The sequence below is a fragment of the Rhinolophus sinicus genome, chromosome 17, assembly GCF_057876585.1.
Source record: "Rhinolophus sinicus isolate RSI-liver-muscle chromosome 17, RSI-T2T, whole genome shotgun sequence".
Lineage (NCBI taxonomy): Eukaryota > Metazoa > Chordata > Mammalia > Chiroptera > Rhinolophidae > Rhinolophus > Rhinolophus sinicus.
This window is the reverse complement of record NC_142517.1, coordinates 190,134,979-190,145,716: the sequence shown is the minus strand read 5'-3', so window position 1 is coordinate 190,145,716 and position 10,738 is coordinate 190,134,979. Positions and strand designations below refer to the sequence as shown.

The window sequence follows — 10,738 nt, the reverse complement described above, 5'->3', positions numbered from 1 at the left end:
TCATCCATTAAGACCGTGCCCCGAGTTTAGGGTTGTGAGAATTAAATAAGCAAATCCGGGTGATGGGCACAACACAGAATACCTGGTACTCAGAAATAAATGATGGTGGTTATTACTACTCTCCTATACTTCTGGCCCTCATCCCTCTTATCTTCTTTTTTTGTTTTTTCCTCTCAGGAATGCTCACTAAAAATTTGTATATGCTTATTTACTGTTGAGACATAATCTAGAAGAGGTATAAGAGTGTCTGTCCCTCTGCCAAATGTGTCGAGGGTCATTGGGTCAGGAAAGACAAAATACACATGAGGAAAAAAAATGAATTTAGCAAGAGCATATCTTAGAGGGTAAGGATAGGGCACTTTGTACTCTGTACAAAAGACAGAACTGGTGGTAACTTGGACCCCATGGTAGTTCTGGCCACATTTAGAGGACAACCAGGTCCTTAACATTCATCCTGGGAGTTTACTAGTCATTCCAGCAGGTCATAACCTGGGCAGAAGCTGGGGTATCTGTCTCCCAATATGGCCATTCTGCTTCATTTAAAAGTTAAGGGTGGAGAGCATGAGCAGAATGGAGCTCAGTTGGGGTTGGAGGGAGGAACTGGAGGTGTCTAATTGAAGGGTGAACTTAGGCCAGACTGGGGGATTGAGGAGAGACATCAAGGCACACTCAGGGATCTGAAAAGAACATTTTCCTGAATGCGTTAACCTCTTCCCTATGTTAAGAAATGAGAAATGAAAATCAGGCATCTTAAATGTTTTTTTAGATTTATTTTATTATATGTGCATATTCAAACACAGAAGTCTTAATATCTTTCATAAATATCTTTCATAAACATTTCAATACTTATTCATATGCATTTTTTCCATGCTCTTTGGTCATTCGGTATTCATAACAGACTTCATAGTCATTTGAGGGAAGTTGGCTATGTAATCAATCATTTATTTTCACCTGTAAAATGGCTAGTAAAGGATTTTCATCCTGTAGTCACAGTGACTCTTGAAAAGTGTTATGGAGGTACATTGATCTGTAATGCTAAACAATCCTAAAATAATATAAGTAAATTTGTCTTAAGTTTTTCCAAATACATTCTGCCCTTCTTTGTATTCTCCTGAGTGTCAAACCAAACTGTTTCTGAATTGCTGCAGTTGAAGCCCACGAAAGTAAATGAGGAAGTGGGACTTTCTATTCACGCCAAGGACAAGGCCATGGAATTGGGAGTGTGAGGTCACAAGGCAAAAGCATGACTCGGTGTGATAGCAGCAAATTCTGGAGACTATTAAAATATCCTGATTAACTTGAGGAAGGGTATTTGTGTTTTGGCCTATGATTCTATTTATGACCCTTTCTTCCTTGTAGGTCCCTACACACACCCTATTCTCATCTCAGATATTGTTGGAGTTGGACAGCAGAGTGAAGAATATTCTTCACTGACTAAAGGGACAGATACTAAAGAAGGGAGGAGATGTCACCTTGCCTTGGTATTTGGAGGGCTGAAGTAGCAAACCAGTTACTTCTAGCCTGTGAAAGAGGCTCTAACTAGACCACCAAAATCACAGATTCTGCTCCCCCCCCCCCCCATATTGCCATGCCCAATTGTGCCTTTTGACACTAGTTCGCAATGCCATGTCACAAAGCACTCAACAGCCCAGTTTCCTTTTTGGAAAAATCAAATAACTTATCTAATAGAATTATAGTAAGCAGCAAACACTGAAAAGTAAAAGTAAAATGTTTTGCTGTATCCAGGATTTGAACTGCTTAAATTGAATCTGAGTAGTATAAATCTGAACCCACTATCATGGATGATACATATTTATTCCCATTTCACTCAAAAGTTAATTTCAGAAGAAGCAACCTCTTGGCTGAGTCTAATTTCTTATACATGGGAGATAGGTATCTGTTTTAATTTTCCTCTGAACAAGATAAATATCATTAAGCATTATAGCTTAAGAAATGATCTAGTATTACCAATATAGTATTTATCATATGTAATAATTTTTAGTCATATGCTCAATAGTTTGAACATTACAAAAATGTTATCTTGAACTTTTTTTCTAATCTTCCCCTACTTTTTTTTTTTTTTTAAATAGTTATTCCTTCAAACTCCAGGTACCAGTACTCCTGAGAATACATCTTATGACAATCTTATGCACATACATGTAGATACTTTATCGATTACACATAAACACCCAACACATTACATTCAACACATTTAAGGGCACCTTAAATGGAACAGATGCATACATCTGTAAAATTTCAATAGTCCCAGTATGAAAACATTCCCACTCTAAAAGGTCCTGCTTCTCAGAGTGGGGGCTTTTTTGCAAGGTACTTAGCTTACTGGAAAAGTTTCCAGCAGATTTCCATAACACTAGAGTGAAGGACTCAGGCTAAAAGGCAGACAGGCCAGCATAATCATGTTCAAAACAGCCCAGTACTTTTAAAATACATATATAAAGGTATTTAGGATTCTTGTCAGATACTTGACAATCTTCTTTGACACCTTTACTTTTTAAATATTTGATACAATTATACATAGAGAATTTGAAACAAGAATCAAGACACTGGAACAAAGCACACACATATATAGAGACTCATATAGCCCAGACACTTATAATTACCAAACATAAGGCCTCTAACACTAATTTAGCAGCATAATTTTTAACAGCATAATTTTTAACAGGCAAAATACATCAGCTTAGAAAGACTCATAAAACCACTTATATGTATATTTCTGCACTTGAGAATTAACTCAGCATTAAGTGTCAATGTTCTGATAATACTGTAAAACATAACATAAGCTTCTATTTTCTGAAACTTTAGATTTGAAATTTTTAATTTTGTCCATTGTCTTTAACTCACAGACAATGTTCATTCTCTTAGTAATTGGGACCAAAACCCCAAATTATATTTGAAAGTATAAATCACAGTATAAACAATGCCTATTTAATAAGCAATTCTAACAGAAAAATAATTTTCCTTTGTGATTTGGGTAGGTTTAGCAGGTCTCCTCTCTATATACATATACTTTCCAAAGCCAATACAGTTCAAGTTTAAGCACACAGAATGTTTTTTAAATTCATTGCAATGTAATCAAAATCTGTGTTTGACTTCAACTGAAGGACTAGAAAACACACACACACTCACACACCCCCTGCCATACCAATTTAGGTATGTATATGAGTTTTTATATGCTTAACAGTTATATAATAGTCTTCTAATGTAAACCGTTACAATTTTGAAATTCAATTTTGAACTATATGATAACAAGCCCTACTATAACATCAATAATACACTAGATATGGCTTCTCAAGCCTTCTAAGTTTTATACTTTTTTTGAAGTAAGTGAACTTCAGGTTAAAGTAAAATTCACAAGCTGACTGTGTCTAAGAAGACATTGCTGACTTTATATTTTTTCTCATAAACTTAGATGTCTATAAGATCATAAGACTATTGAGAAGTTAACATTGAGAAGTTATTTTAGTGAACCCATTCTAACAATAGCCTTAATATCTGAAAATATGCCCTTGAAGGCAGGCACAGGATGCTGTAAGGAAAGTAATCACATTTTCCAATATCTCCTGATCATGGCATTGTCGTAGTCAGGGCTAGAAGTAGGAATATCATCTCTTTCTAGCTATTATATTTACATTTCGTTTTTATTGTAGTATAGGCTGTTTCGGTTCTTCTTGATTCAGAATTATGTCTGATAATTTCTAGAATATTTTCTCTCTAATGTGATTGATTATAAAAGGAATGATCTTATAGCATTAGCATTTTGATTTACAACATTCAGTGAAAATGATGGTTGAAAAATAAATATTGAAAAGTCTACAGCTCTAAAAATAGTATTTTTTTCCTTCTTCTGAATGGCTGTATTGTTGATCAAAACAAAAATGGCTGCAGGCTTACTTATTATTTAGTTTTTCAAACTAGTATTTTCCCTATTTATTATTTTATGTAAATTCCTACTTGTATAGCCACCTGATTTAATATTTTTGAAACTATAAAAATAAACATTTGCATGAGATGTATAATGTGAATAACCTCAAAAAACTGCATTCTTTTTAGAGCATATTGTTTGTTAATATTCGTAAATAAGCATCTCTGTAATAGTATATATTTTTAACTGCTCAAGCCTTCTTGAATCATAAACAATTTGCAAATGGCTCTTTCCCCTTATTCATCCCTGGTTTTTATGGTCTTCACACAATGAAATCATCTTAGCCACTGATTTTTAAAAGATGTTTATGAAACAATATGAGCATTGGCAGTGAAATCTACTGAGATTTGTGTCACCCATTGGATATAAAGTGCTGTGTTTTCTTTTCCAAGCAAAAGTATTCAACTTTAAGTAAAGTGATCCCTCCCACATCTTGTCTAGACCTGCAACTCTTACAAGATACAGAACTAAACATGAGACTCATCTAGGTCTACACCAGTCTCCCCAAGCTCAGCGGGAGTAAAAGTGAACTGGCTGGCCAGCAGAGGGTTCTCCATGCCATTTTCCTCACTGATGTGAAGGACAGTGTCTCCATGCTGGAGGAGGATGGACGTCTCAAGGCCTGTGAAGTCATCAGTGTCTGACAGTTGAGTAGACAGGGGGCTGTGTGCTGTCGCACCTTGTACTTCTGGGTCCTCCTTCTTTTCTCCTTCAGCAGGGAGGGTCTCACTCTATGATCAAAAGGACCACAACATCATGGAAAGGTAGGATGGGTGCCAGGGAAGAGTATAAAAAATGTTGTCTAGCTGTAACTAGACAAAGAATTGCAAGGCTAGTTCCAATTCCAGGCTTTATTATATGTGAGATCTTATAATCTTCCAACGTTCTAAGTCTCAGTTTTCTAACCTGTAGCATGAGCATTATTTTTCCCCTGCTTACCTTGCAAACTGTGAGGATAAAATGAGAATGGTGTTGCAATGCTTTTTAACCATTAAAGCCTATAAAAATGTATATAGTAATAATGCCCATTAGGGTTCTTTAAATACCACATGAGAAGAAAGTGAGACCTATGGAAATTCATTTATAAAAATCAAAAGAAGAAAAAATATCACAACAAGGAGGAAAAAAGATGAAAACAAGAAGTTCTTCTCATCTTTTAGGATACAGAAGGCTCTGTATTTAAAGGTTTCATCTAAATTGGTAACTTTAGTTGAACTATCTTTATGTATTATTATCTACTGGTTTTCAATGGTTATTTTAACTGTGCAATATTTTCTTTTAGGTTTTTCATAATGAAGAATACCAACACTTCTCTTATTTTTTCTTAAGTAAATGTATTCCTGGCCATATGCTATAGATTTTCTTTTTCATGATGATAGGAACATCGTCTGGCTAACAAAATGTTACAGACCCAGACTTAATTTATATGGAATAACTTTGCATATCAAAATGGTTCCTAGATCTAAGTAGTCAGGGAGCAACCCTTGCCTGTTTGTCTAGCACCCATACCTGCTTGGAAGACAGACTATGAAGATCAGCAACAACAATGGCCGGGGAAGACGTGAGGACTGGTTTGTCCATCCCTTCTGGTTTCCTCGATGGGGATGGGCTGCAGCCTTGTGGCTGGGCTGTGACAGGGAGTGTGTCTGTTGGGGCACCTGCTGGCTCTGGCTGAGCCTCAATGAAGGTCACAGATCGTTTCTGATCTGCTGTAGGTCAGAAGTAAAGCAGTAAATAGAGGGGAAATATGTTGGCAGTGCTTAATAATTAACTTTAATCAGTGTCTCCTCTTGGCTTATCTTAATAAAGACATTGCTGGTTTACTAATAAATGAGAGCATATTTAATTATTATGTACATATTTTGATGTCACCTTCTTATAAAGAGTAGGATTGGGGTAGAAAAATCATTGTTACATAAATGGACGAAAAACAAGATTTGTATCGAGCATTAGGTGAACCTGGTCATCACTCATAACAACTGCCAACAGGACTTAAAAGGCCCTATTATTCATCATTTCTTTGTTTTCAATAAGACATACAGCACACCCAGTTCCTGGTTTGGTTAGAGAAGACACAGCTTTCTATAGTCAAATCTCAGCATGCATGTTCACTTTGGACTCTTCCATTTCCCTAGGTTCATGGGGGGTTGGGAAAGATGAGAAGAAAAAAAAGGCACTAAAGTTTTCTAGGAAATATCTTCCCTTATCCTAGTGCTTTCCCAAAGCGGTGCTTGTCAGCATGAGCTCAGTTTCTGCAGCCCTTCCCAGCTGAGTTGGGTGGCATCGTGTCAATGATACAATCAGAAGGGACATAGGAGGCCTCACCACATGGCTTCGTTTTAGGTTGAATGCTCCTCCGAGTGGTTGACAGCCGAGCCCCATGGCGGTTTCTGGGTTCAGTCTGAGTCTTCTGACGTGAGAGTAGAGGACGTCTTAGCTAAAGAGAACAGGCAGAATAAAGCTGGCAAGAAGACTCTAACTGCCTGGGAGGAAACACTGTGCTAAGAGGATTCTGACGATGGCTTATTCCTTTCTTTATGGGTTTCTGTGGACTCTTATGGTTGTTCCTTGCATTTGTAGCTGATAAAATAAACTTTGTTCTGCATATTTAACTACAGGTATTTGATTCTGGCATCCCTTTTAATCAATTGTATCTCCTAATTATTACTTCTTTACATATCCTAGGAACATTAATTAATGTAATTTAAAACAGTCAATGTGACAATTTCAGTGAATTTTAGGATACAAAACTAATAATTATTGCTTACAGGTCAGCCTTTCTTCATCTAAAAGTTGCAGCTCAACATATGCTAACTCTCAAGGAGAGGCTGATGAAAAACCTCAGATGCTTGAAAGTGTCTGATCCAGATGCTAGAAAGTCTCCAAAAAAATGCTGGGATGCTCCCATCAAAGCAACAGTGCAAAGCCTCATCTAAATTTTTATTTAAAGAGTAACGTAAAGGAAACTGAACCTAAGGAAATCTATAAAGATGATCTTTACTTTGATACCAGTTTTAACTTGAATCACTGATCTTGAAATGAGGGAGAAATCACACCTATGTCTATGCCTCTATACAGAAATCAACTTTTCAACAAATCTTCCTCAGTGAGTAAGTTTGGCTGGGAAAGAAGGTGTCTGAATAGGAAACTAATAGAAGTATAGGCACACTTGTTTCACTAAGTAATTAACTTTGCTAATATGAGCTAAAATAGAAGCTAAAAACTGATTGTTCAAGCACTTACCATGTTTTAAAGTTGCTCTGTACTGCTTATTTTGGGTGGGGAGAAGGCAAAATATAATCTTAATATACATGGACATTAAAAATTGAATAGAGCTTCCATTTCCTAGGATGACTCTCCTGCTGTTTCGGGCTCTGCTTACCTGCCTCAGGCCCCTCTTCCTCCCCAGCGGCTGCTGAATGAGGAGGTTCTGTTGGCCAGGTTCGCTCTGCACACTTGCCACCCTGTCAAGCAGCAACAGCATTAGTGGACCTGGAGAAAATTCAGAAGACCACTCTCTGGCGTATGTTAGCCCAAATCACTTATATGAAATAGTCACTTCAAAGATACCATGATCTTTGAAGGAAGGTTGGGAAAGAATCCCTGAAATGGGAGTTTTTGAAGATTTGGGAAAGAGGATGAGGCCTTATAGCCCCAAACTGCCAAAATTGAGATTCTGTTTTCCATCACTGATGCCATGTCTATCATTCAACAAAACATTGGTGTGATCACACCCTGGTTTGGAAGCCACCAAACGGTTTAAGATGTCATATTCTAATCTCAATTTTTTTTTCCAGGGGGAGGGGAAAAAGTGGTGACAAACAAACACAAACAACTCTACCACATGGATGGGAACACCTTTTTTAAAATTTCAATTTAAATGAAAATAAGATGGATGAATATCAAACACATCAGACACAGAATCCATTTGGGTGAAGGGGTACATTCAACACATGTTTGCAGCCTGAAGTCTCTGTGACTACTGAATAAATGAATAGTCACATGGCAGACAAGTGTTTTTTAAAAATGGTTTTAGATTTAAAAGGCTGGCAAAATAATTAAGCTGTCAGTGGAACTCAGAAGATCAATGGATTAACATCAAGTAGCTGCACTCAAACATATTGTGCAATTTATAAAAGCAACAACCTGCTCCCCCCAAATTTACTGTGTATGTGTGTAGTTTATGTGCAAAAATGAGTACTGGCAGTGGTCACTATTTTAGTGTTGGGTGAAGCTGAAAATACTGTCATGGGTCCATGATCCTTTTTTTCATTCCGCATGCATGTATAATAGGTGTTCATAATGGGAGTGGGGTGAAAAAAAGAAATGTACTGTGCCCCAGAGAACATTGTAATCCTGTGGATGATGCCAATGTGATTATTTGGTTAATGGGTAATTAATTTCTGCTTTGCCTTTGCAAAAGGAGAGTCATCTACAAATAATTTTTAGAGTAAAATATTCCACAGAGGAATCCAGAGTCAGCAACTGTCCAGGAAAAAGAGAGAAAGACTATACTCATTCATTTTCATATTTTTAAAAAATGAGCTATCTAAATACTAGCTGCAGTTCTAGGGAGAGAAACTGGTGGCAAAGTGGACACAGATGTCTCCCCTGTTGTATTGACAACTGGTTAATCATCACATGGCTGACACAGGTACATCTGTCAGTTTTTAAGTCTTATATTTCCACTGGAAGGAAATCAGTGATTCCCAAATGGAGTTCATCAAAGTTTTTAGAAAATAAGGATGTAATTATATCATAATTATACCACTTGGGATACACAATACAAAATTCTGCAGAGTCCCCCAAACAAATGTTTTTTTAAACTTTCTTGTTCTCCTAAATATCAAGTTCAAAAGATCAATGTACATTACTTTTATACATATATGACCTTGTACCATAAAAGACCTTACTACGATGACAGAAAATTACCCCAAAGGAACAATTCAATAAATTCTGATAAGCAATCCAGACTATGTTGCTGGCATGTTTGAAATGACATCTCCTTATTTATTATACATTTTAACATGTGTCTTAAATTGGAAAGAGTATTCAATTACCATATACACAAAAGTAGAAACAAGGTTCTCCCAATTACCAAGCAAAGCTTTTTTTGGAATGGATTCTTCATTGACATCTAACTGTTACCTCAGTTCCCTTGGCCATAAAGGGAGTTTAATACTTACCATCTACCTCCCACTAAAGTAGAGAAAAATAGTTAGTTGATGTAAAATGGATTGAACATGAAAAGTAATGTACATAGCATGCTTCCTTGTTTTATATTTGATATTTGTAATGAGTTTATTGCTTTTAGAACTCTAAATGGAAGTGGGTAATAAAATGTTTTGAAAATAACTGGGCAGAGAAAATGAAATCGAGGCAGTCCACTTGTCTCTTTTTATTCGGTAATCTGAGATCGTGAGGAAAAATGGTGCAAGAAAAGAAACACACGTCACTCAGGGAGTGTTAAATGTCAAAACATAATGAAAATTTCATGATGATTATTCCAAGGGAGGATCATAAGCATCAAATTTTCTCTATGGATAGAGAGGCTTATTTCTAAGAACTAGATAAAGTTTATAGCTTTAGTAATAGTAATTAGCTGTTCTATGTAAATGATATAGCATTTCATCAATGGAGTGCATACATCAAGGATGAAATTATAGAACGTGTCCTTGGAGATGTATTGCAGCTAAACTCCCCCTACAATGTAGTGCTAACATGTTAATATTTGGGACATCAAAGTCTGACTTAATTGTGTGCAGTTAGGACACATTACTAATAAACAGCCAGAGAAGTTAATAATGGAAGTTATTTATGCAGGACACATCTCTTTTTCTCAGGTCTATATCAAATTAGGGTTGCATAGAAAATGTAGCGTCAATTTAGCTAATCTCCACCTCATGTAATATTTCAGTGATCTGTAGGATTTGCGATGTGTGATGGAATGTAGGTGTACAATACTAAAATCAACCAGGAGAAGACCAAGGCGTCAGCCCTACACACCTCTCCATAGAACACTGGTTTTCTGAGATTTTTCATCTTGGAAATGAGAAATGGCTGATTTCCACCATTTTGCTAAGAAAAAGGGCAAAACAATAAGGATAAAAGCAAATAAGGCTTTCTAAATTGAAGCTAAAATCATCCTTTGCATTTTTGAGTCACTGAAAAACATTACAACGGCACACCATAACATGAGATTGTAGAGCAGTAAATGCACGTGGGGCTTGGCAGAACTGGTGTGACTCAGCTGTCTACAAAAAAGAAAAACAACTTCCTCAGAATGGAAGGAAGTCATTTATAAGCTAGGGATATTTAGATAATGTTAGAAGGGCAATTTTGGCGCAAATTACCTCTTTTTCCTTGTTTCAGCATGATGGCCTGGATTGCAGCATATAAATATGTATCTTCTAATGGAATATATAGCTAATAGTATTTTTTAAAAAAATGTATGATAGGCAAACAAGGGGCCATTCAATAATGCAATAAAAATTCGTATCACTCATCTCAAATTACAAAAAAAGTACATAGATTGAAATATATTTCATAAATAAAAAAATTTAAGTGAAAGCACTGGGTGAGACTGGCACGCAGAAAATGAATTAGTATTTTCATGGTTTTTATCTGTATTTTTAGTTTCAGTTTTAATGTGGTTAGAGAAATCTAGAGGTAGAACACAACACACAGCATAACCATTTACCCTGAATGATTTTCCCCTGATGGGACTGCGTAGAGCCAGCACCAAAGCAGCCATAAAGCACTTGCAGAGAACAGGGAATTCAACAGCAGACAAAA

General features: G+C 36.3%; 1 protein-coding gene across 14 annotated transcripts in view; it reads right to left on the bottom strand.

The window, feature by feature from the left end:
• Window positions 1-1,805: 1,805 nt before the first annotated feature.
• UNC80 (unc-80 subunit of NALCN channel complex) overlaps window positions 1,806-10,738 on the bottom strand; it is a 187,451-nt gene continuing 178,518 nt past the window's right edge. For 13 of the 14 annotated variants that reach the window (XM_019726978.3, XM_019726986.3, XM_019726989.3 and 10 more), the window contains 4 exons: window positions 7,326-7,407; window positions 6,269-6,380; window positions 5,453-5,652; window positions 1,806-4,674 (listed from right to left, as the gene is read on the bottom strand). In XM_019726978.3, coding sequence (XP_019582537.3) covers window positions 4,411-4,674; window positions 5,453-5,652; window positions 6,269-6,380; window positions 7,326-7,407 — 658 coding nt within the window. In that variant the 3' untranslated portion in view covers window positions 1,806-4,410. The remainder of the gene's footprint in view (window positions 4,675-5,452; window positions 5,653-6,268; window positions 6,381-7,325; window positions 7,408-10,738) is intronic. The other variant, XM_019726980.3, reaches the window with a different exon arrangement.